Source organism: Drosophila serrata, unplaced genomic scaffold (genome assembly GCF_035046125.1).
Source record: "Drosophila serrata isolate PLE 108 unplaced genomic scaffold, ASM3504612v1 contig_276, whole genome shotgun sequence".
NCBI lineage: Eukaryota > Metazoa > Arthropoda > Insecta > Diptera > Drosophilidae > Drosophila > Drosophila serrata.
Window position 1 is genome coordinate 6,935,288 of NW_028257174.1, and position 26,657 is coordinate 6,961,944.

The 26,657-nt window shown below is 43.6% G+C and overlaps 3 protein-coding genes across 5 annotated transcripts; 1 reads left to right on the top strand and 2 right to left on the bottom strand.

Moving 5' to 3' along the window:
• Positions 1-189: 189 nt before the first annotated feature.
• On the bottom strand, positions 190-1,920 carry v (Tryptophan 2,3-dioxygenase vermilion). Its single transcript, XM_020949323.2, has 6 exons — positions 1,711-1,920; positions 1,489-1,649; positions 1,296-1,429; positions 627-1,233; positions 464-557; positions 190-373 (listed from the first exon to the last, which is right to left on the bottom strand). Exons 1-6 carry the CDS (start codon positions 1,734-1,736, stop codon positions 256-258), a joined length of 1,140 nt encoding a protein of 379 aa, XP_020804982.2. The 5' UTR covers positions 1,737-1,920; the 3' UTR covers positions 190-255.
• Positions 1,921-2,175: 255 nt separating this feature from the next.
• Positions 2,176-26,619, bottom strand: LOC110181632 (uncharacterized). Of its 3 annotated transcripts, XM_086835847.1 has the most exons (12): positions 25,998-26,619; positions 24,317-24,466; positions 24,160-24,254; positions 23,208-23,281; positions 22,809-23,045; positions 15,950-19,658; positions 11,661-12,114; positions 9,875-10,051; positions 8,565-9,142; positions 8,102-8,505; positions 6,244-8,032; positions 2,176-5,711 (listed from the first exon to the last, which is right to left on the bottom strand). In XM_086835847.1, the coding sequence occupies exons 6-12, from the start codon at positions 18,956-18,958 to the stop codon at positions 5,286-5,288; spliced, it is 6,837 nt and encodes a 2,278-aa protein (XP_086691973.1). In that variant the 5' UTR covers positions 18,959-19,658; positions 22,809-23,045; positions 23,208-23,281; positions 24,160-24,254; positions 24,317-24,466; positions 25,998-26,619; the 3' UTR covers positions 2,176-5,285. The 3 variants fall into 3 exon arrangements, with proteins under 3 accessions (XP_086691973.1, XP_086691974.1, XP_086691972.1); XM_086835848.1 differs by lacking the exons at positions 22,809-23,045; positions 23,208-23,281; positions 24,160-24,254; positions 24,317-24,466; positions 25,998-26,619 and adding an exon at positions 22,133-22,204 and having other exon boundaries at positions 8,565-8,911; XM_086835846.1 differs by lacking the exons at positions 22,809-23,045; positions 23,208-23,281; positions 24,160-24,254; positions 24,317-24,466; positions 25,998-26,619 and adding an exon at positions 22,133-22,204.
• LOC110181554 (uncharacterized) lies at positions 24,827-26,620 on the top strand. Its single transcript, XM_086835849.1, has 4 exons — positions 24,827-25,076; positions 25,143-25,662; positions 25,731-25,790; positions 25,858-26,620. Exons 1-2 carry the CDS (start codon positions 24,984-24,986, stop codon positions 25,509-25,511), a joined length of 462 nt encoding a protein of 153 aa, XP_086691975.1. The 5' UTR covers positions 24,827-24,983; the 3' UTR covers positions 25,512-25,662; positions 25,731-25,790; positions 25,858-26,620.
• Positions 26,621-26,657: the final 37 nt, after the last annotated feature.

Below are 26,657 nucleotides of genomic sequence, written 5' to 3' on the forward strand. Positions count from 1 at the left end.
ATTCTTAAAAATATATTAAATAAAAGGAACCACTGAAAATGAGGGAGAAAACTAGAGTGAAAGTGGAAGATTAGAGCCATTACTTATTGCCTACTTTTAGGCTAAACAGAATGCGAATATAATTCCATTGAAATGTATCTCTGCCACTGCAGTTTGTAACTTAAGTTGCTTGAATAATTCAAATATAAATAAGTAAACAAATAAACTTTATTGCCATACAAAAAAAAACAAATTAACAAAAATCTCTCGATATCTTCACACACTCTTATTGATGAGCTTCTTGCGAATGGACTCGTCCAGCGGTGGAATGGCCTCGCGGGGAATCAGGAAGGTGGAAAGGTTAAACAGATCCAGGAACACCTTGTACCGATCACTGGAAAAAATAATATAATAATATAATTATAACCAGGTGCAGATCTCTAAATTTCACAGATCAAAGATTGCAGATCGATTCCATGCTCACCTGAGTGTGGATCGAAGATATTGATAACCGGAGGAGCCGCCGGTGCCGAGCTGCTGTGATCCAATCATGCGTTGCACCATGATCACGTGATTGTCTGCCAAAGAAAAGAGAAACCATAATATATATAGAAAAAAATTCCCCCCCCCCCCCCCCAGAGACTTACATCGCCACTTGGTGATCAGCGAATCAATATCCATGAGCAGGGTGAGCAGCTGATGGGGCTGACTGAAGCGCGGTTCGTCCCGGTAAAAGGTGATCATAATGGCACCCTGGAGGGCACGATGGCTAAACCGCCGGTCGCCGCGTCGCACCAGGGCATCGTGGACAGCCGGATCGAAGATGGAACGATAGACCTCACGTCGTTTCTCTATATCCATCAGGCGGTAGTTCTTGGCCAATTCCACTGGCTCCTGCATGGCGCTCTGAACCTGAGCCTCCAGGAAACGATCGACGCTCTCCTGGAATTTCTCCCAGAAATTAAAGCCACTCTCCTCCAAGCCCGGCGTTCGCTCCAACCAACGCTGGACCAGCTCCAGCAGTGAAGGATCATGCTCAGAACTCCGGATGGCATTTCTGGCCTCCTCATCGCTAAAGACATCGGAGTACTTTTGATTATACCGCACCCGCTGATCGGTGAGCACGCCCAGCTTGTTCTCGATCAGACGGAACTGCAATGACTGAAAGCCGGAGGCAGGAGCCAGGTACTTGCGGAAATCCATAAAGTCCAACGGTGTCATGGTCTCCAGTATGGGTACTTGATCCACCAGGAGCTATGGTTATAAAAAAGAGTCTGAAAGGAGGCGTAATTATACTCTCTCTTAGGGGAACTCACCTTCAGGATGAGAACCACTCGATTGAGTCGCTTGACAATCTCCAGGGTTTTGGTCTCATCAATGACCTCGGCATCCAACATGTCCCTTATGGAATCAAACTCGAAGATGATTTGCTTGAACCACAACTCGTAGGCTGGAGATACAGATACAATTACAAGTTACAGATACATGTTATAGATACAAATACTCTACCCTGGTGCGTAATAATAAAGAGATGCTCATCATGCACGGGTCTCTTGTCCTCCTGGGAGAGCATACATTGGGCATCCAGCAGCTTGTCCAGCATCAGATATTCCCCATAGATCTTGCCCACCTCTGTGGTCAGTGGCACTGCAGAGTCATCGTGCTCGTTTCTATGAAAGGTTTCCCCCAATTTGAGTTATTGGGAAGTTCTTAGCCCGTGCCGTTGCTCACCCATTTCCAGCATAGGGACAGCTCATCGTGGATCGGGCTTGTTCGGTTCAGATCGTACCGGATTGGATCGGAGGTTCGAGGTTTGTCGAGCGACAGACGCTGACAGACTGAAGCGGACGCGGATTGAAGCCAGACCCCAGTGAAGTGATAACGCTGCCAGAGAGAGAGAGGAGAGTAAGCTCCCAGTTCCAACTGATTGCACACACACTCGATGATCCGCGAGATGTGAGATGTTTGATCCGAGATAGACCGGAGGGGATTATCAGGCCCTGGAGGTGAAAGTGCCACCATTGGCGCCAATGGGTTTCGTTCTCAAGAAATTAATTACAATGCAAAAGCAGAAACTACGTTCCCCTTTTCCAAAGACTCAATATTGATAATATTTTATATTACTAATATATATATATTAACTTTTGTTTCATCTCCTTAGACCCGCTCAAAGCTACTAGAAAAGGATTAGAACTCTTTTGTTTATATATTGTTTTTTGTATTTCTCATATATTTCTGGCTTTCATTTTTGTTAAAATGTATTTTTGAGTCATTGGCTCAGTCATATATTTGTTGAAATTTGATATACATATATGTATATATATATATATATATATTCGTGTGCCGATCGCATCAATTCTTGTTGTCATCGTGCCCCCTACATGCATACATACATAACATATAGTGTAATGCAGGGGGCTTGAATATTCGGTCTTAATAATTATATATACTATTACATACACTTTTCTGTTGTTGTTGTTCTGCATGCCCGAAAAAACGCAACTGAAAATCTCAACCAAGTCAATTGAATATAGGATATACCATCGTCTAAATGTGTGTCTAAATATATATATATATTTATTTATTTATATGTATTTTTCGTTTATATAATTTCCTTTTCATATATATATTTTTTTGTTTTTTTGTTTCAACTACATTTTGCATAGAAAAAATTGTTTTACTCGTATTTCCGTCGATATCCATGCATTGAACAAAAATAACTGGGTATTTCATGCGATTTTATTTGGTTTTTTTTTTTGTTTTCTTTGGGGGCAGGGGATTAATTTTGCAATGTGCTCGGAATTCGTTCAATGCCATTTATGTATTACATAAACATCTAGTATATATATCCATGTATATATATGTATATATATATATACACTATATATATATATATATATAATATATATATATATATATATATATATATATATGCATATGGCATGCCTGTGTATGGTATATACATATATATTTGTATTCATCATTTATCATTTATCATTTATCGCTTTACTCTCGCTCTCTATCTGGCTCTAAATGTATTTATGTATATAATATGCAAATCGCGCTGCGTTTTCTAGTCAATTCTAGTTTATCGTAATTCTCTCAGTGTAAAATTGCGACACACATACACACAAAAAAAATAAGAGAAACAAAGAAGAGACTAAAGAGAACAAAAAATAGGAAAGTAAACCAAAGAAATTGCATATCGAACGCTTAAGATTGCGCTATAGTTAATCTTTAATTATTAATCGTTTATAGTTAATCGTTAATCGCTTTGTATATGTGTGAGTTGTTAATTCTATGTCTAAGTTGTTTCGTTATGCGCGCTCAATCGCTATCCTTCTCTATATCTATCCATCCCTTTCTTTGTGGCTAACAATCTAACTATCTCGCTTGCGCGCTTGTCACCTTACACTGCGTTGTCTTTTGTCTCGCTTCCGTTTCCGGTTAGCTGTCACATCTCCTTAACCCTATTGCACTGTTAATTCGTGTGTTTGCTCATCAAATATTTGTTCGTTATAGACATTAAACACAATATCTGATCCGACTTGAAATACAATATTTATATTTTGTTGTATATGTAATGTATGTTGTGTGTGTCAATATATTCCTATGGAAAATACCAGATTTGATTGCGTTTTTATCCTCTCTAACATTTTGCTCATTACACTGTCTGTGTGATTTAAGTGACACTATACTTATGTTAGGTACCTTATCGACTAGATGGAATGAGAACAGGAGGTATATGTAGGTGATGATGGGATGCGATGCAATGCAAGCTTTCGTTTTTATTCTTATTTATTTATTTATTTTTTTTTTTTGGCACTGATGCTGAGAGAGGCTGCGATTGGGGGGAGTTCTCGAAATGCATAGAGGAGATTTGGAAATCTCCTCCAGCCTCGTAGAGTCATTCAGGAAGATATGGTGGAATGCGATGCAGGATGAGTTCGATCATCTACAAATGAAACCCAAACAAACTGTAGCATACAAAATATACATATGTACGTGTACACATAGATCGTATTTTTTTGTTGTATAAACATTAAGCTTAGCGTAGAAAACCAAAAGACTGTTGAAAATTTTAAATTTATTGTACAAAATAAGAAAAAAATATCATTTAAATTAAATTTAAAATAATATATCTCTACAATATGGATAAATAAGCCTAGGCCTATACATATATATAATTTAATTAATTTTTAATATACATATACTATATACTCTTTGATAAGAGAGTGTTTTTGGAGTTAGCAACAAATTGCACTACATTGAAATATATATATATATATACTTTGTAATATCAATCAATTCAATAAAATTCAATTATGTTTAATTTAGTTTAGCATACAATTATAATTCATAATTCATAAATAATAAGTATGCTTCTGTATGCTTATAGATACACGCTTAAAATCAAATGCACTTTCCCTTGAGCAAAACTCGGTCTTCTTGGCTAACAGCAATAATATTCATAAATTAAATTAAAAAATACGGTTACAAAAAAAAAAATAGTTTCTCTTTAAGGTTTAACATTGCTAAATTTCATTTGCATAACTTAATTAATTCCTAAGCTTCTTCTAACCTCCTATCTCTGGCTCATTCTGTTGCTCTTCTGTGTATTTTCTTTGTGATTTTGTTGTGTTGCAATACTAGCACCCAGCATGTAAGTAAATTCATGTGATTTGGTTTTATTTTGGTTTCGATTCAACATCGTTCTCTCTCTGTCTCTCTCTTGTTAATTAATTAATTCATTTCATTTATAACTATTAAATAAAATCATCGACGGCAAGGCTCAACTTAAAGTGTACTTTTTGGGGATCTCCTCACAAGGACTTCCGCCTTGCTGCATTGGTATTATTAATAACACTACGGACAAAGATACGGATAACACGGATACGGTTACAGATACGGTTACGGATAAGGTTAAAGATACGCATACGGATACGGATACAGATACAGATACGAATACTCGTGCTTAACGGAAGATCTTAATGAACCGATTCGAATAACGCTCGCTAGGGCCAACTGAGGGGCAACTCAACATATCAGCGGATGGGATGGGATCTCGAGGACACTCTCTATCTATCTCTCTCTCTCTCTTTCTATTTATCTCTCTCTCTCCCGGTCTAAGGCATGGACATGGATGTGGTAGGAGCTGCACCTGCTGGCGCTCATCTACCCAAACCACCCAATCCACCGCCCATACCACCTCCACCCAAATGAACTGAAGTCGCTGACAACTCGACACGTTGACACTGGCGGCGCTCGACAATGACCGCCGCTGGCAGCGACTATTCAAGCGCGGGTCATACATTCATTGCATAATACACGGATCCCTGTGCCTGGGCGGAGCCCACTCCTGCCGCCTGCTGCTGCTGCTGTTGCATCTGTTGTTGCATCTGTTGTTGTTGCTGTTGCTGCTGTTGCTGCTGCTGCACCTGTTGCTGCTGCTGTTGTGCCGCTGACGTTGGCGATACCATGGCATTGCAATCACTATGCGATACCGCCGCCGCTCCCTCTGGAACTCCACGCTCACTGAACCCGGGCATTCCGCCCTCTGGTCCGAATTGGTAGTGTCCCTGCATCAGACGCTGCTGCTGCTGTTGCATCTGTTGTTGCTGCTGCTGTTGATGCTGGGCATAGTGGGCAGCATGGCCACGCCCACTGACCACATGCAACTGCATGCCGGGCAGGGCATAGCCAATGGGCACCCGGATCGTCTGTTGAGTGACCTAAACCGGAAGGAGACAGAAACATTAGTAGCTTATCCAATTTAATAATCACTGAATAGTTTAGAAATTAATATAAAACATTAATTACCCGCAACTGGTGGTTAAATATTAGTTTGTTATATATACATAAACATAAACATGCTTTGTTATAGTTAGTAAGTTTCAGTAGCACTTCCTTTCACTTTCGTTTAGCTGTTTTTATGCGTAGCATAATAGTAAATGTATTCCTTACAGAACTCACTATATAACTGCCTCTCTAGGTTATCTAATGTTATTATTCTTTTGCCTAGATAAAAGTTAACCTTAGCAACGGTTAACTTTAAACTAAAACGAATTATTATTTTTAAAAACAATTATATACAATACTGTAAAGTTGCAATTATCTCGATTAGTTAACCTCAACCGGTGATTAGAGTGAGGCTTAAAAAGATTTAGCATGGGGTTAGTTTCGCTTTTACAATATCTATACGTTTGACCACACCCACATTTGGATTCTCACCTCGTCAACCGACTGATCCCCTTGGACTCTCACCTGCTGGTACTCGAGAATATTCTGACGCTGGATATGCGCCAGCTTGGGATCGACGCTGCTGCTGGTGGCGAACTGGGAATAGGTCTCCGCATTGTACGGTATGAGCACCATGGTCTGATGGTAGTTCCTCAACGGCGGCGGTGACTCTGGCCGCCGGGTTGGACTCCTGGCAAAGTGGCTGCTGTAGCTGCTATGCTTGCTCTGCTCGATGGCGGTGGCGGTGGCCACATTCGTGGCCGTCATACTCTGACAATTCTGTGCAGCAGCAGCGGCGGCATACAGGAGCGAGGCATCGTCCGCTCCGCCGGCTGCTGTGGCTCCCTGCTGGATCATCGTCTGGCGGAACATGGTGCCGGCGGGCAGGGTCTGGTAGTAGGTCTGCTGTATGGCAGCCGCGTCCATGGGGAAGCGCTGTTGCTCTCCGGTCTCACTGTAGAAGCTCCACGTTCGCTGCTCCGTCTTTTGCATAGCAGCTGCCATCTGTTGCTGCAACTGTTGCTGCTGCTGTTGCTGCTGCTGATGTTGCTGCTGTGCCTGATGCTGTGCCTGTTGCTGCTGCTGCTGCTGCTGCTGCTGCTGCTGCTGCTGGACAGTCTGTGGCACATTCTGGGGCGAGGGATTCTGCTTGAGCGTGTTGGGCATGGCATAGCTCTTTACGGCCTGCTGCACCGGCTGGCTATTCACCACGGTGGGTATCGCCGCACTGAGCTGCTCCTGCATCTGGGCCAGGATCTCGTTGGTGGAGCTAAACTTGGGCTTGATGCCGCGCACCGATGGCCGCTTATTGAACCCATAGTCATTCTGCTCGTCATCGTCGCTGCTGGCCTGCGACTGTGAGGGATCTGCGCCCGTGTATCGCTTTTTGAGCTGCTCGGTCCGCTTGGCCTCCGCCTGCGCAAAGGCGGCCAGCTCGTCCTGCTCCTGCCGTCCGGCTGCCTCCTGTCCCGGCGTACCGGCAATCACATCGGGCGCCACTTTCCGGGCATCATCTGCTCCTCCAACTCCTACTCCTCCTCCGCCGGCCACAGCCATTCCCTGGGCCAAGCCCTGGGCAGCCATGGCAGCTGCATGCTGGGCCGCTGGATCCCCAGAGGCTGCCGCTGCTGCAGCTGCTCCCAGGAGGTGACCCATATTGAAGTCAGCGGCCGCAGCGGCGGCTGCATAGTGGGCGGCGTGCGCATGGGCATGGGCGTGGCCATGGGCGTGCGGATGGGCGGCGGCAGCAGCGGCCAGGGTGTAGTAGGAGGAGAGGTCGTCCTTATTGCCGGCCACACAGGCGGTGAGCGGGGCCAGAGTGGAGGACAGGAACTGGCGCTTTGGCTCCGTCTGTCGGGGTGGGGTGCGATGGATCTGGGTGTGCACCACCGGCACCTGAATGCCCATGCCCAAATCAGGAGCAGCCGGGCAACGGCACTCTTGTGGTATAATGACTATGGGATTCTCCTCCATCTCCATGATCTTCTCCTGCTTCTTGTCACGATTGAAGATATCGGCAATCTTCTTATAGGCTGACGAGCCACTTGAGGAGCTGGAAACGGAGCTGCTGGGCGAGAAGCTCTTCTCGCCATTCACAAACTTTTGGCCTGGACCGGAGCCGGGCACGGGATTGGGATTCTCCTCACCGGCGGGACTATCCCGCTGGGCTAGCTCATCGGCAGCTCTATCGGCGGCAGCCTCGGCATCTTCGTTCACCGCCCGCTGCAGCTCCTCGGCCAGGTCTTCGTCGATGTCGCAGGTAAGCTGCTTGATGCGCTCCTCCAGCGAAATATCTGACTTGACAGCCTTTTTCCTGTAAGAAATAAACATAGTGTTAATGAGGAAGAGGTTTCTTTGCTAGAAGGCTATCCGGGACATTTACTTGATCAGGGAACGACGCAGTATATTGCGCTCCATGCTGCGACGCAGGGTATCGGAGTCGCCACAACTACCCGGCAGATGGGTGACCAGGCAACCGGCCCGCTTGGACTCATCGAAGGCGCGCAAGGCCTCCGAGGTGAGCACCGGTGCCTGATGGGCCGAGACGCTTGGGAAGAGCTGACGCACCGCGGAATTGGGACGCAGGGCATTGTTGAACAGCGTCGAGTGCTTCTTGATTGGGATCAGCTCGTTGATCTGGTTCTCACTGTCGTCCAGCTCATCGGCCAGGGACTGGGCATCGCTGTCTGTGCCAGCATTGGCCTGATCCTCGGTCACAAATCTCACCGAGCGCTTGGTGGTGCCGCTCTCGTCCTCGGAAGTGGTGTTGTTCTGGTCATCCGATTGCTGGAAGACACACAGGTCAATTTAAGGATCTCGTTGATCTCCTAAAGACTTAAACTCACCTGGGAGATGGAGTCCTGCTTCCAGAGCTTGCCGCCCTTGAGAATGCCACTGATCTGCGTGGGCGATGTCTCCTTGGGCGGTATGGGTGGCGGCTTCTGGGCGTCAAACTGTGGCTGTTGCTGCTGTTGCTGTTGCTGCTGTTGCTGTTGCTGCTGGACTTGCTCCGAGGCATTGGGCGCCGCTGCAGCGGCTGTGGCTGCGGCGGCAGCAGCGGCTGCTGTGGCACTCGCCTTAGCCGGCAGGGCAGGTGGCATCTCCGCTCCGCTTGAGACTACAGAAGGTGGAGCAGTTCCTGGTGCGGCAGCCACATCCTCGTGCGCCTCCCGGATGATCCGACGCTCGGTCACTGTGGTCATAGTGGTAATGGTTTCAACAACAAATCGTTTATTCTTGGAGGAGCTACTGATGGCTGGGTGTGGAACCGTAACCGGAAGCGGCACTGGAACCGTTACCGGTACCGGAGCTAGGCCTAACCCATAGCCCGTGTTGGAGGTGGAGCCTGAGACGGCGCTTGAGCCGGAGGCTGATCCCGAAATGGCTTTGCTACTACTGCCGGACTCCCTTCTAGACTTGGCCACTAAGCACGGACAAAAGAGAGCATTTTTATTGGGCATTCAGATGGATATAGAGATCGAGATCGAATCGGATATATGTCGATATGAAGACGAGATCGTATGCTGAAGGATGCTGAATATAAGTTATAATATAATGTTCACATGCGGATGCATACGAGATCCAATTGTGGAAGCGATTAAATGGCTTTGATATTACATTTTATCTCGAAGAGCGAAAGCGGTTTATAAATACAAGTAAATAATAAGTCCATTTATTTATTTACATTTTTAATTTAATTATTTTTTAGTTATATTCAATTCTCTTGTCCTCAGATCTTTAATTTGGTATCGAAAACAACATTGAACAGGTAAAGCTTTGCCTAATCAGGACATCATTTTAAATTGTAGCCTCTTTTCACAGCCAGATTTCTATTCTTTTGATTTAACCCTTTGTTACCTTTGTAATTGCATTATAAAAGCACAAACAAATCAATTTGCTGACAATGCTCAAATGGAAAATTTTCAATGGGACCTTGGATCAAGTGTGAATAACTTAAGGGGGCCCAGCGTCATCGAAGGTGGCTCATATGAGTTGTGCAATATGGCCATGGTAGCTAATGCCGTGCATAAATGCATAATGATAAAGCTAATAATGACCAAAAGGTTGGCTTTGATACGGATTTGGATTTGATATGTATATATGTATGTAGGTTCAAAGGGGTATATATATATACATATGTATGTGAGGAACCTACCTCCTGTGGGCGATGGCTTATACTGCGACTGCAGCACATATTTGGGCCTCTCCTCGCCGGCAATGATCTCCTTCTGGGTGATGCGACGCTCTGGGGAGCTGGTGTGCAATGGCAGAATGGCCACAGCTGGCACACCCAGCGGTGTCATCTCCTCCGGACACTGTGGGGAACTGCATTCTGTGGGTGGAAGGTAATACATATGTAAATAACTAAATAACAGAGAGGGGGAGAGTAATTAGTTATGGATTCAAAGGCAAATCACACCCCAGAGACCTTTACTTCACTTTCTTTGTTCTTACTTATTAAATATTCATAATTTCTTTAAATAAATAAGCTTATATAAACGAATTTGATATATGAAAACTGACTTGAAAGGGTGTGGAGCAAAAACATTTATATTTTTTAAGGCAAAGGGGAAGGAAAGACCCCTCTCACAAAACAAAAAAAACCAAAAGCGATGATTAATCGGCAGTAAAAGTTCGGGGCACTTCCGCCTGTTGCTGGCCAAGCGGAAGCGCGCTTGAAGGATCGGAATATGTTGTGCGTGCTTTCGGGGCCACGCACAGTGTTTTATATATTTTGTATTTTTATTTTTTTATTTTTTGGGCATAGGTAGAGCTCTGGCACTCAACTTGGGCTTGTCGCCGAGGGGCTTGTCGCATTCGCGGTTCGTTAGGCGCAACAATTAATGAAGAGCACCAACTGGGCACCCTGGGCTCAGCTCAGCTCAAAATCCGGGTGCCGGGTGCCAGTTCCCTGTTCCAGGTTCGTTCCGTTTGCTTGCCGCTTTGGCAGTCAATAAACCGTGACGACCATCATCATCGGAATTAATGCAAATGCAGCAAGTAGAAGTAGAAGCAGATGCAGCAGCAGGGCTTCCATTTCGAATATCCTTTACTTGGGCAGGGATTGGGTGATTGGGGGTGTGGAGAAAGTCATGTTGCCGTAAATCAATCAATAGATTCGATAGACTCGCTGGCAAAACTTGTGTGGGAATGCGGGTCCCCCTCCTCAGACATTATTTGGATTGGGTTGGGGGTTTGAATTGTCGTCACCATGGAATTATTTTTCTGCCCACTGATAATGGCAGTTGTTAACTATTGATTTGCAATAGTTTAGGGCAAGGCCACAAAAGGTTGCACAAGAAGCCTTGGTAACAGTTAAATTTATATAGTTTATATATAGAGTAAATCCTAGACCGTAATGAAATGTATGTATATATCCCCGGCCAGGAGCAGGTTCTCTGAACGTCTGTGAACCCTGCTGGGCCCTCGGCAACAGTTTTTCGAATTAAATTAACTAGAGAGTTGCCACCGCAGGAGAGCAAGTGCAGCCCTCTCCTTCCCGGAAGGCAAAACAGGAAGCATTAAAAATGGCGTCCAATTTAAAGGACACCCAGGCTGAGGCAGAGCGAAACGAAGCAGATTGTCAACGGCCTGGGCGAATGTTTGCTTAAATAATTCATAATTAGATTACACAAAGGCAAACGAAAGCGTTTGTGAATGAAAAGAACGGTCGAGGCTGCGTTGGGGGAGAGTCCGTTAATTGCATTGCGGCAGGGATATGGATGTGGACAAGGATGCGGATGGAAATTGTACTGGCAGGACTGTCAAGCAGGACAGACAAGCCTGACATCATGAATCATGTTCCCGGATTGTATTTCCCTTTAAAATTGTATACTTCTATGCAAATCAAGCACAATCTTTAAACTTCTGAAACCAATTTTGATCTGTTAATGTTAATTTGCCTTAAGTTACAGCTTTTACTATGTATCTTTCTTGCTCACCTGCTTCCTGGAGCTGCTTGGCCGCACACTCGGCGCACTCGGCACACTCGGTGCACACACCCTGCAGATCCTCCTCCGATTGCTGCTGTTGCATGGCCGCTCCATGATGCGGCTGTTGATGTGACTGTTGTGGATGCTGTTGCTGCTGCTGTTGCTGCTGTTGTTGCTGCTGTTGCTGTTGCTGCTGCTGCTGCTGGTTTGAGCCGACGGGCGGTGGTGGTGGCGGTATCTGGCCAGCATTGGTTGCATTGCCACCATTGCGAGCGGCCAGCATGGCAGCACGCTGCTGCTGGAGGCGCTGGATAACCTGCAATTGCTGCAGATGCTGGGCCCCAAAGATGTGACCGCTGAGGGCGCCGCCGAGCGTGTTCTTCAGGCTACTATCCTTGTAGCCATCGGGCGGACTGAGTGCAGCATCGTCCACGAACTCAATGGGTGGCTGATATTTGGGGCTCTGCAAAGAGGAAGCCAGGTTAAAGAGATGAAGGTAAGGTTGGATGAATAACTGCAGCACTGCAACACCGCAAATTAAGCTAATCGAGTTACATGGTTGTGTTTGTTTCTGTGTTTATTTCGATGTGGGTTATGCAGCCAGGAGTGAGTGTTTTCTCTGGCAAATATAGATGGATTTCTGAAGCCAAAAGCCACAAGTTTTAACCACAAGGGTAATGTAAGATGACAGCTTAATACAAACCCAATGCTACTATTACTTAAAGTTCTAAGGCCAAGACAATTTAATTTAATATGTGTTTTATATACTTTCTTATTGTAGAACTAAGTATATTTCACATGTAAGGCAAAAGTACAATCATTTTTAGTTAGTTTATCAACTAACTATGTTTACTAACATTCTTTCAAGAATGAAGAGAAACAAATGAATGCTTTCTTCTTTTATGATTTGTGAGAAACTCTTCTGTTTGAATAGAAGAATCCCTTTTGTTGGCTTAGTTTTAAAACGAAAAGCTCTGCCTTTTTTTTTGGTTATAAAATATCATGTCACATAAAATCATGTACATATTTTTTGTCAGCAAGTCCTACCACTTTTCCGGCTGAAAAAACCCAGCTGAAGTTGTAAAAAGCCAAAGCGAAATCCTGCCACACAGCGACAGCGACAGCAAAGGAAGTGCACAAGAGTTATGTTACACACATGTGTATCTGTGTGTGAGTGGCACTCAAAAGGATGGGATGGGATATGGGCTTCGAATTCCATACCCAATTCCCCGGGGGAACTGCCCAAAAAAATAAAATCCTGTTTATTTGCAAGTGTTGCAGCTAGCCTGCTGCTGCATCGTCTAGACAAGGATCTTCCCGGCCGAGACTTCTTCCTTTAAGGAACTAGGAACACACATCCTTACCTATTTTAGTTTTATTTTGGGGGGGGGTGTAGAGTCCTGCCATAACTCTCTCGGGAAAACTTTTGCATAAATGCGGTGTCTGCTTTTTCCGAGAGGAAGTAGATGCGGCGGATGCGGATGTGGCTAGCTGGTTGTGTGTGTGAGAGAGAGTGTGTTATGCAATGCACTGGGTAAACTTGTTACACACACTAAATGCATATTAAACTCTTCAGAGAGCACACACATATCCTGATTCAAGACACAGCCTAGAAGGGGACGCACTTGAGCAGCGCCAAGTCAAGTGCATTGGGCATTGCACTGAGCAAAAACCCGCCTCTATTAGGTCACACAAATTTATGAAATTATATATACACATATATCCCTATACTATACTGGAAGTTGAAACTTTTGCACCATGCACCAGGCACTCTTGTTGCCCAGACAGGACGAGGGAGAGACAGAGTGGGAGCAGATAAGCAAAAAAGCGGCGCACTCAAGTGTCGCTTATGTGGCAGCAAATTGAAATTTAAACGCAGCTCGAGGGCCGCTCAGGATCGATACGAGTGTCGAGGTGAGAGCGGCAATGATGATAATGATGACGCTGACGAGGACGAAGACGGAGACGAAGAGACTAGAGAGTGTTGAGGAGGTTAGGAATCAGGGAAGGCAGTCAGAGTGGAAGGAAGAAAGGTCCGAATCGAGGCAGGCAACTTTCCTGAATGTCCTTAACACATACAACGCGCTCGCTCAGCTCATCACACACCCAAGCGACAACGATGACGATGACGCCCGCAATTCATAAAACAATCCATCACTGGCAAACACTGGCGATGTCGAAGGATGGCCAGGACAGAGAGACAAACAGACAGACAGAACAACAACACACAGAGACAACAATGTTGTGCTGCAGTTTCAAGTTACTGGCACAAGAAAAGCATTTTGTATAAAAGTTCTTAAGTGATTTATACACACTTGCCAATAGAGAATGCGAGGACAAACTCGCAGCTATTATGTGTGTTATGTGCCATCCGCACAATGGCCCAGCGATGCCATGTATCTGCGTATCTCCGCATCTGTGTATCTGTGTATCTGTGCCTGCGTCTGTATCTGTATCTGTATCTGTATCTGTGTGTGCGGCTTGACTCCTACTTGACTGCCACTTGGGTGGTAAGAGAGAAGGGGCGACAAATCGAGGACACTGGGGCCGCTGTGCTTTTGTCCTGAGTCCTACACCCTACCCCCTCTCTAGACCGATAACAAAAGTTGGACAGCCCTGCGTTTTGGCCGTAATTAACATGGAAAGGCTGGCATGTCACACCCTCCCCAGTCATGGCAAGGAGATAACGTTGAATTGAAAAGGAAAACAACTCCAGGCTCCTCCTAATTTGCAAGTGTTTCAAGACAAGGCGACATCGACAGCCTCAAGTCATCACTCTGGTTGAGTAAATGATAAACCAACATTCAAAGCCAGACAGACAGACAGACAGACGGTAATCTGACTGAAATTCCCAAGAAAAATAGTCTCTACTTCTAGTTTTGGGAATCAAATATTGAAAGCCAGCTGAGAAATCCATTTCATTTGCGAATAATATATATGTACATATGTATGATAATCAAGAGATTACTTAAGCTGGATTAAATATTAAGTACATGAAAACTCCATATATAAATCTATATTTTGTGTGAATATATGATACTATTATCGAAACCCAATGTTATAATTACTGATTGATATTTGGGAAATGGGAAAAAATCTTAGAGAAATTCTATTGATAATATCAATATTATATTTTAATTTACGATCAATTTATATATCAGATTACTGCAAACAAGGTCGATATAACGATCGATTAAGAAAATAGGAAGAAAGCATTTTACTCCATAAAAATCATCATAACTAAGCCAAAAATGCATTAAATTCACTTCGGAAAACTGTTCTGCGTTAGTTTTTATAATGTTAATAAATCTGCATACTCAAATTAAAATTTTAAAAAAGTTAAATTTTTGTCAAATTTTTGTGGAAATTTTTACGATGCAACCCCTTAAAAAATGTTGAAAAATTTTATAATTTTTTTCTCCTGCCTGAGATAGCTAGATCGATTCTCCTGTTGATGCTGATCAAGAATATATATGATTTATAGGGTCGGAAATGATTCCTTCACTGCGTTTTGACCTTCTGAATGAAATTTGAGTACCTGTCAAGGGTATCAAAATTTAGTTTATAAACACATGATGTGATATGATATTAACATCGTAATAATAATATTTTATGGTAAATCTATATTTTCTATACAATTTTAAGCTTGATATATGAAATTCGACTTATTTTTGGTGATGATTGCTTCAATTATGCTTTCATTCTTCACCTGCCTTTGCTTTATATGTATTCTTGGCTGTAATTCTCTTATTTTGCCTAACGATCCACGTTGCAAGGGGAATATATAGCAATATATAGCAACTAAGTATGAAAAATCAGCAAGTCTTCCAACTTAAACTTGACACAGGCATCATCATCGAAGAGAACGGAGTAGAAGTGCACAAAGTGAGTAATAAACCAATTTAAGTAGTCACCTAGCCGGAATGAAATGGGATAGTAAGGAAGGACCAAGGTGTGGCTCGGGTTGCCCCCTCATTAGCCGGAGTCCAGACCCAGACCCGGACCCGGACCGGAGTCCGAGACGCTGACTAATCAGCTTATGCAGTCCCGGAACCGGACAGAAAGAGAAACGCAATCCGATTGAGTTGGAACACAAATACAGTGGAATAAGAGACCTAACTGATTAACAATACCAGCAGTTCAATAAGTACTAGCAAAGAACTATAGCTTCAAAGGTTACTGAATATTTAAAATGGAAATAAAAGAGACTCTCAACTATCTCTACTTCAAACGCCTAGCCAATGATGTATCTTAAAATATCCTATCTAGGAATCTTATAGATATCATCTCCCACTCACCTGTGGCGTCCGACCATCCGCAGCCTCGGCTGGATTCACCGCATAGTTGCATTGGCAACCCTCCTCGCAGCACAGACGCACCAGCTCATGTTCGCCGCAGGTGCAGGGCTCCTCGTCCTCCTCATCGTAGGCGCAATCCTCACGTATCAGTATAATGTAATCCGCCTCAAAGAACTCGTTGCGTGTCTCATCGAAGACGACACGGTTCTTTCTCGCCGGCGGCGGGCGATTTGGTTTCTTGAGCAAACCGCGCAGCTGGCCGTTGACCTCGCGCATCGTGTGGCCGTCGCTGGTAGGGATTGGAGCTAAGGGTTTAGGCGGTGGCGGTGGTGGTGGTGGTGGTGGGGTAGCTCGCCCTGTAACTATTAGATCTGTGCGGCTGCTGTTGCTAATCACCTCCTGCTCCTGGCTGGCTAGGCACTCATGGCACTGGCAGGCTCTGTGGCTATCGTTGTTGCTATCGTCGCTATCGGTGTTGGACTCCTCCTCCTCCTCCTCGTACTCCTCGCACTCCTCCTGTTGCTCGCTGACAAACTCGGCCAGCAGCTCGTCGTAGCACTGAAAGGTGCTGCTGATGGTGGTCTCTCCACGATTCACAGGCTTAAGATCCGTGTGGTGGCAGCTCCTCCTGGTGGCTGACTGGCTGGTGCTCCACTGCAGCTGTCGAGCGGCCTTCAAGTACTCGCTAAAACGCTGAACATCGAACTCACTGAGCGGTGGCCCAAAGAGGTCCTCCTCACCGGCATCCGCTGCCTGGAGCTGGTGGAGCTGATGGAGCTGCTGCTGCTGCTGCTGATGATGATGATGATGGTTGTAATCGTCGCGATGCTGCTGTCTGATTGCTGGGACAAAGGCGCTCCTAATCCTGATGCTGCTTCTCCCTGCAGCCACCTCCTCCTCGTCCGTTTCGATTTCAATCACCACTTGGTCGCTGGTCTGGTTTGCCGAATCCAAGCACGAGTCCTCGCTCGGCAGCTCGTCCTCGTCCTCGTCCTTGCTCTCCTCGCACCGGCGCAGTGGCAACTGAAGCTGCTCACCAGCAGTTGGCGTTCTCAGCAAAGTTGCCTGGCAATTTTCAGCTGTGACTGGTTTTTCGCTTTCATTTGGCAATTGCTGCAATGGAATACAATCGGCGTCTAATTGGATTGCACTTGAGTCTGCTGTTGCAACCGTCTTATTGTCCTTCTTCTCAGTCGAATCCTTTCCAGCTTTCAGAGTTTGGGTTTCACTTTGGGGTTGAGCCTGGGGTTGGGGCTGGTGTTGGGGTTGGGACTGGCTCTGGCTCTGACTCTGGCTAGTGGCCTCTTCTGCTGGGGGTGGTTTCTTTGTTATGCTTATGGTTTGTTGCTGCTCCTGCTCCTGCTCCTGCTCCTGCTCCTCCTCCTTCTGCTTCTCCTGCTCCTTCTCCTTCTCCTTCTCCTGTTCCTGTTGTTGTTGTGGTCTCAAGGATGCCTTTACACAATCAATGTTACTACTCCCGCTGGCCACGCGTCCCTGAAAATTATACTGCAATCGCTTCAAACGCTGGCTGGCCACAAAGTCCTCGCCCAACTCCAAATCGCATTCGAAATCGATGAGATCCTGGTCACTGCTGCAGCTTGTTGCTATTACAGCTGCTGCTCCAACCACAGTATGTCCCTCAATGGACTCGAAATCGATGAGCTTCTCAGTGGAAGCTGGCGGAGATTGCTGCGGGTCTGACGCTGCTCTCACGTAATCCACGTAACCGCCAGGCACACTTTGTGGTGGGCGGACAACAGCAGCAATGCCACCGACAGCGACATTATCACCCAAAAAATATGGGTGGCTGGTGGGAGCTTCTGCTCCTCGCTCTCCTCCTCGCTGCTCCTGCGAATATGGCAATGACAATGGCGCCTGCCCCGACTCCTTCGACTCGTGCTCCTTGCTTAAACTTAACCCTGTCGCTGCTGCAGGTGCTTGAGTGGCTACCTTTGGTGCTGCTGCTGCTGGTGTTGCTGCGTTTGCTTTTGCTGTTGCTGTTGCTGTTGCTGTTTTAGCTGCTCTTTCTGCCTTGGCACTTTGCACATTTTCACTGGTATTAAAAAAAAAACTATGATTATCGAGCCCGCGCCTGCCTTTTTGCACAAATTTTTCTGTACGTCGCGCGACGTCGCCTAACGACTTCTCCGCCGGAGTGGCCCTGGTACTGCCCTGCTCTGTTCGCTCTGGCTCTGATTCTGGTTGGCTTTCCACCGATTTTTCACTGAATTTCAATAAAACTATGCCAGCATGTCCAGATTTTGGGCCAGAAACGCTAGACGGATGGCTAATGGGCTCGGACTGAGGCTTTGACACGGACTCGGACTCTGTCTGTGGCTGTGGCTGTAGCTGTAGCCTCTGCTGCTCAGCTGCGACGACTACTGCTGCTGCTGCTGGCACAAGGTTGGCTTTGGAAAGCTCACTGCCAATTGTAGGTATTGAGCAGGCGCTGCTCCCGTTACCATTGCCACTCTGGGCTGTCACATTGGGTGGTTGCTGCCGTTGCTGCACTGCGTCGGCGCTCATGCTCTGGCTCACGCTCTGGCTCTCACGCTCGAGTTGCGCGTACTCACATATCGTTTTCGTGGCCACTTCCGTTGCTTTTGTGTCGCCAAAGTTGTAGCCATTGTTGTTGCTGTTGCTGCCACAGTTGCTGCTGCTGCTGTTGATGTTGCTGTTGCTGCTGTTGCTGTTGCTGCTGCTGTTGCAGTTGTTGTTGCCAGTGTATTCAGCACGCGCACGCGCCTCTCCATTGACATGGTCGCGTGAGCTGCGTGCCTCGCCTACCAAGTGGTGATGGCCTAGTCCACCGCCATTACTGTTGGCCATCAACAAAGCCTGGTCAGGCATTGCTGCTACTCCTGTTCCTGCTGCTCCTGTTCCTGCTGCTGCTGCTGCTGCTGTTGCTACTTTGCCTTGACCATGGGACACCATGTTCGTCATCATCTTGCCACCGCATATGGGTGGCTCGTTTGCCAAGGCCAGGGTCAGCATGTCCACAATCAGCATGATCCCACGCCTCTCCCTGGATTAGATCCTTGGATCAATTAAGGGACATTTCCCATTCGGGATCAGATAGCTATCTCTCTCTCTCTATCTCCCTCCCTTTGGTGTGGGAGTCTCTTTTGTGGGGCTTTCCCACCAACAGGTTGAGTTTTTCCGCTTTTGCATAAATTAAACGCGAGTTAGATTCCGAATTTCACACACACAAGACAACGAACAGCACACACGGAGGGGAACAGGTGCGCCGGATGGTGCGGTGGTGCACTCGAGCGCATCCTGTGCGAGTGTCCCAGGACCAGATAATACCCGGCTTGGTGTACGTCGTTAGGGGGTTGACTTGCTTCGAGTGTTACGCGCCAGCGAGCATTGCTGGCATTCTTGTTTTTATTTTTTTATTTCGTATTTTTTCACCACCAAAAAAACACACAAGAGAAAAACAGGGCACGAAACATAAACAAAATACGAGAAAATTATCGCTGCTATTTTCGGGTTAATTTTCTTGGATAGCTTGCTAGTTTAACCACGCGTCGCACGTCCGAACGCGTTTCGTGACGGAAGTCGAATGAGCAAAGGCAAACCGAGCCCAGTCTTTAGCCGGCCTCAGTCTCAGTCTTTGCCGCGATCTCGGCCTTTTTTTCTCTGCCAACGTCGTCGCACAGTGGTCTCAGATCAATGCCCTAAACGGGGATCAGTTTCAAGGGAGTATCTGTGGGATGTGGGAAAAGGTTGAACTTTAGTCAAACCTAAAATAAAGCTGATCTCTTTGGTTTCCGGTCTAGCTAACAGAATATGTTTTAAATGCAACATTAGGAAATCAGAACTTCTTGAGAACTATAACTAATAAATCATTAATATCTTGAAAACCTTGTTGAATTCTCTACTATTTCATTTTTATAATGTTAAGCTTACTTTTTGTATTAAAAGTCATAACAATTGATGCTTGAATATCCTAAAAATATTAAAAAATATATGGAAGTAAATGGATTGTTAACAGTTAATCCTATATATCATATTACTATTATATATATTTTTTTAATGAGAAATTATTATTGATGACCTTTATATTTCCACTTTCTTTACAAAACTGACAGCTTCTTGAAGTTCTCCACCTGCACTGATCCACTGTGCACCGTCGCTTTCTCTGCCAGCGTCACCGTCTCGGGGGCGCATGCGCAAAAAACCGAGCAAAGCGGCGAAGAAAGGCCGTAAAAAAAAACAGAAGCGGAGACAGGCAGCAAAGGTGGTTGTTCGGTTGCATGCAAACCGACCAAAGAAAGCAGGGGTCGGAGATGCCTCAGTAGCTACTAACTAGCATTTAGTCATGGAGGTTAAGATAGGCTTTAACTGATATTTAATCTAAATATGTAAAGCTGCAGGCTCTCCCTTAAACACCAGCTTACAAGACTCAAAAAACACTCAGGACACAAATACGCATCGTATTTACTTTCGTAACACTACAGCAACAAAAGATAATATTACTATATTAAAATATTTAATATATATAGTATATTCAATCGGAAATCGATCATAAATAAGCCAAAAATGCATTAATTTCAAATCAGAAAACTGTTCTGTGTTGGATTTTATTAGATAAACAAATCTGCATCACTAATTTAAAGTTTAAAGAAACTAAAATTTTTATGATATTTTTTTGGAAATTTTAACCCCTTATAAAATTTTGAAAATTTTGGTCAAATTTTTTTTTCACCAGACATGGCTAGATCGATTCGTCTTTTCATACTGATCAAGAATATATATACTTTATAGGGCCGGAAATGAGTCCTTCACTAAGTTTTAGACTTCTGACTAAAATTAGAATACCCTGAAGGGTTTAAATTAAATAAGCGTTATAGATAGTTGTACGATGCCCATTTCATATGTATTTTTATTTTACCTATTATAATTTATATTTTTTATATAATATTTATTATATATTGTTTTTATATAATATTTTATAAGACATTGAAGCAAGAATGTTATGGTATTCGCTTAAAATCTTGCCAGAAATTGACTTGTTAAAATAAATAAAAAGTCTGATACGGAGGTATATTTAATATATATTATATAGCTTTAATATATATATATTTTCATAGCTGTCAGCACTAACGGTCGTCTTTGTGGGGGGCTGGGGGTCACAGTGTGAGAGCGAGTGGCAAAGGGGTCTCCCCGACGTTTTAATGACGGTTCGTCGGGGACAGATCGCCTGCTCACTCCCTCAGAATGGGCGACAGTTTGGAATTACGCACCGGCGGAGTACTTCATGACCACGTCTCGGACAAGACCAGTGGACGCCGCCCATTCGGGTCGCGGGTCCAAAGCCATAACCGACGTGCCCAAGTCATAAAGACGGCTAGAAGCGGCGGTAGCAAAGATTTGGATGATCGTGATCATAATGAAAGTGATTAGACTTATAATAATGATGCGGGCACAGGCACACAAATATGTCACACTTGGTGGCTCCCCTGCAAATGCCGTGAGATATGTGTGTTGACAACGGAACCCATTCACATTGTCTCTTTCACATATACTATATAGTTATGATCTAGGCTAATACGGAGTTACCTGTTCAGAGCAACTAAAAGAGAACATGACAAGTTAATTAGCATTTAATTCAACAATTTCTCATTAAATTATTAAGATGATGCATTTAAATTAACGATCTGCCTTTTAATTATGAAGAATGTGTGGAAGAAACTGTGAAAGCTATAAAATAGGCTTTAATTTAATGTGAATTTTATGATACTATTATATTTAATTTAATGGAAATACAGATTGGAATGTATAGAACAGAGGGCAAAAATCATATAGAGACCTCCTTTTTAAGCAGGCAAGAAACTCCCAAGCTTTTCTTATATTTATGTTTCTAAATTAGTATTTAAGAATAAAGATTATTTATCCCTTAAAGCTAAATAATGTCACATATAAATAGAGAATATTCTTCCCCATCTTGGAACCGTTTGGGTCTGGCTCTAAAAACATGGGTATTCGTCTCAGGTTCTTAATAAAATTTCCCTTGGCTTGGTGGTTTTATATAAGGTGTCGGGCACACACAATCGACCATCAAGTGATCCGATTTGGATCTCCTCACACTCTCCAGAGCTTCAGATCTCTGGTTTCAAGTGAGTACTTGCTTTACATTGAGACGTGAGTATATAGGAAAGATTCCACGTACTTACTAACCCCATATAAAACAGACTCATTACCCCGACAAAGACGAAGACGACGACGACGATGATAATCATGACGATGATGACAGGCCCCGGGGTTCCGTGGTGTGCACGGAGTGTGTAGTATAGTGTGTGCTTTTATATTCCGGGGCAAAACTTATTACTAAGTAGGAACAGATCGCAGAGCAAACTGAATGAATGGAAAATTGTGGGAACAATGGAGCCCCGAGCGTTTGCCGAGAGCGTGAGAATTTGCCACCGCCAACGCGGGCTTCTTTTGGCCAGAGATCTTTGGAAGTACCAACTCCGAGCACCATGCACCGAGCTCCGTGCTCCCAACTTCGAGGCTGTTTAGCACACAATGCCGCCATTAAAGGTCGCACTGTCCCCGAGAGTCTCCCAGGCCATGTTATATACTACAGCCAGCGCCATCGTCGTCGCCATCGCCTTCAGTTTGAAATCCCAGCTCCCATGGATACATACATATGCATACCCATGCCCATGCCATACCCTCTTCTTCTGGGCAAGAGTTGCGCTGATCCAAAGCCAAATTGCCGTCTTTAAGTTGACTAATTTTCATTTTGGCCGCTGCATTTTTCCACTTTGCCATCGTGTATGGGCCCTCAAATATGCGCATAATTCGAATTCTGTCTTAAGTGTATGTGCGAAAAGATAACTCAGTCCCTCACCAAGGGTTTTCCATTTTCCGGGCGAGTTCAAGGCGAGGTTCGACAAGACACACTCGTCGCCGGTTCAATGTCTCTGCGCCGGGTCTCCGCCGGGTGTGCGTGACTCCGCATTGTAAGTGGAACCATTGCACCAAGTCGATGGGAAAACCATGGCTGACTTGGCAATTATAGGTTGCCATTTCGGTTAACATATTTTTTCCAAGCTGAAGATTCCATGGAGTTTGAAAATCCAGAGATCTAGAAGAAAATATAAATCTAACTAGAACGATAACATGAACCACTTCCCTTTGTTAATTATTACATTTTTTGGCTTACAAAATCATTAAGCGAGTTCCTCTTAAACGGCGGCCATAAAAACAATTTAGATGTAAGAATTGTCATTAGAAGGAAATCGCTTACATCGCCACCGGGGTCCAAGCTTAGCCCACATCCGATTCTACTGAGATCCCTCAATGAACATGTTTGCTTAGGCACTGGGAGAAAAGAGAGAAACATATAGTTATTTATGATATAAAGCAGATCTATGTAGAGTAAAACCCTTAAGTTGAAAAGTATTTATAAAGCTTAAGTCTCTAATTATAATTACAAACTAGTTATAACATTGTTAAAGATTGTTTTCCATTTATATTTTATATTTTGAAATGAGGCAATATTGATGTACATATGGTATATAGTACATGGTATAAACCAGATATTTGTTAGGTAAAAGCTAAAGTTTAATATTTTTCAAAAAACTCAAGGCAGCATTTCTTATAGAAAAGATTTAAAATATTATTTAAAGACTGATTTCAATTTTATATTTAATACTATCCAATTAATGTTTACTGAGGCACAGGAACATCGAAGTTTAGATGATATAAACCTGATCTTTGTTTGGCAAAATCTAAAGTTTAATATATTTTATAAAGTTTAAAGCCGCATTTCTTTTTACAAAATATTCAATAATATATTTTAAAAGTGTCTTATATTTTATATAATATTTTTCAAGTGCACTTTTGTTTGCTTTCGATGCCTCACTTTGCCAACATCATTGTCGTCTTGGGGTTCGGTCTCCCCCCTGTCCCGCATCAAATTCACCTAACTGACTTTTAATTGTTTAAGACGTCCAAATGAGGGGGGAAGAGGGGAGAAAACGGCGAGTGGGGCTATGGGTGAGTCGGTTTACCCCATCTTCAGTCGGTGTCGGTGTCAGTGTCGGTGACAAAAGACAAACAAACGAATCTCGGACTCATGCAGAGTAAAGTTGCCATTCCTTGTGTGTTGTTGTGGCATGTAACTCAATTTACAGCCGAAGCCGCCGCCGTCGCCATCGCCTTTTTGTTGTAAGCAGGAAAACTCGCTATGTTTTTACCTGTTGGTCATATCTCTATCATGATCTCGGCCAGAGATTTCCTGGTACTTGCATAACACACAGTCCAACTGGCCATATAGACACGAGCCTATCATCTGGAGGGGATGATTAACGAGACAAATGGGAGACTAATTCGAAGGATTTGCTAATGACTTACGATTTTGAGGCGTCACTATCTTTTGGGTTCGTGTGTCTGGTCATTTTTTAATGGCTTTTCCATTTATGCATTGTATTGTTATTGCATTGTTTACCTTTCCCGCTCACATGCCGGGGAGTTCCCTTAATTAAACTTAACCAAAGAATTTAGCTATTTAAATAATACAGTAATTAAAAGAACAATATTTTTAAGGGATTTGGAAGTGCAAATGAAATAAAAAGAGGATTACAATTCTTATTATAATTATTTATTAATTAATGTTAACTGAAGTTGCACGTGGTTTCCGGTGAAAGTTAAGATAACACCACTATAGAAGTAGTACCCAGAACTTTAGGGTTAGGTTTAGAATTTAAGTTGTCAGAAGTTTCTTTTGACTTATCCCACAACTTTTCCTGTTTCATATTTAAAATTATAATAATAATAAGCCTAACCTAAACAATATAAAAATTATAAATTATAAAGTTTATAAAGTTTAACCGATATCGGACTTATAGACATTATGCAGCACTGCTTCGACACGCGGGCCAATGCTAAATATATCGATAAGTGACGCTTGTTCGATCTTTCTTACCGCGACATCGTTGAGCTTAAGACGTGCAACCGGCGTGCATTGCTAAAAAAATAATTTAAAAAGTGCATTCAGTAAAGTTTAAAACGAACAATAACCATGTCTCAGGAATTTGACAAACCAGAGTATCAGGACTTCTACGTTGACGATGACGCAATCGTCGAATTCCTGGAAAGGAGCCTGGCCCAAGTGGTAAGTTGCATGCAAAGTTCTCGCGAAAAAGCACGTGTTACCTGCCCCACCGTCTCGCTGCTGCAGCTCGTCGAAACTGCACAGATAAAAGTGGATCTGGAAGAGCTTCAGGAGGAGCAGAAGAAACTGCAGGCGGAGCATGAGAAGAGCTGCCTGTCGAACGTCCCGCTGGATATATTTCCCGACGAGATGAATCTGATGCCTCGCCTACAGCAGGTGACCGAACAGGCTGAAGAACTCTTGGCTCATGTCACAAAACTGATCGATGCCAAGGCCAACGTGAAGAAGTCCTACTACCAGGACAACGATGAGGGCAAGGATGCCACGAAGAAAAACTTGAAGACTCTCCACAACCTGGTGGTGTGTATGGAGCACCCTCTTCATCATCCTCTGTCTAAAGTCTGCATATTTATTTTTAGGCTTACAAAAGTGTAAAGGAAACCATCTATGACAGTGAACACACTGTTACTGACGACATGTCGTCCGACGAAGAACTGTCCAACTTGGACGAGGAATGCGATGTCAACAACGTCGCCATGATGATGGAAGAGATGGATATGTTGAATCAGATCCACAAGCAAGCCACGTAAGTTTTAAATGTATCTTAACATTTCTTTAGTTTCTGAAAATTGTGTTCTCTTTAATTCAACACAGTGAATCCATGCAAAACAGAAGGCTTGAGGCCGGCGGTCCTACCGATGGCTTTTCTAATAGGTAAGTCTTAGCTTTACCTTAATATTTCTTTAGTTTCCTGAACTTTGGTTATCTTATTTCAAAACAGTAAAATCCTAGAGAGATACATGCTGGCAGAAGCTCCAAGCAAGGAAGAGCCTTCCAATTGAGAGTTTCTTTATAAAAATAACCAAAATAACTTTGCCACTGAAGGTATTCCATCCGGGTACAAGTACGCAAAGTTCCTACCAATTTTTATGTTTAAGTTTTCACGATGTGATTTTTTTTTTCAACATTAACATTTAAACTGAAAAGGAAACAGTGGCCATACACAAACATTTTTTTTGTTTTTTTTTTTTTAGAAATTATAAATCGAAGTTGAAAGTTTCGTAAATTCTAACCTGAGAGCGGAAAATCTTGGGTTACTTGAACTTTGGTTATTTTATTTCAAAACAGTAAACTCCTAGAGAGATATTGGCTGGAAGAAGCTGCAAGAAAGGAAAAGCCTTCCAATTGAGAGTTTCTTGGAAGTTATTGAAGCATTTATTTATAAAATTAACCAATTTTTACCACTGAAGATTCCATCCGGGTACACGAACCCCGAAGTACGCAAAGTTCCTACCAATTTTTATGTTTAAGTTTTCACGATGACGACGATATTTGAACTGAAAAGAAAACAGTTGCCATATAAAACATTTTTTTTAGAAACTATAAAATAAAGTTGAAAGTTTCGTAAAATCTAAATAATTACTGAAAACTAAAAACCTAAGTTATGAAAAACAATGTTTATTTTAATACTTGAACAAATGTGAAAATGTATCAAGCACTTAATCATTCTAAATAAAAAATAAATAAAATTTATTTTCAAAAAAGTAAAGTTGAATGATTTCTTTGGGCATAAAAATAACT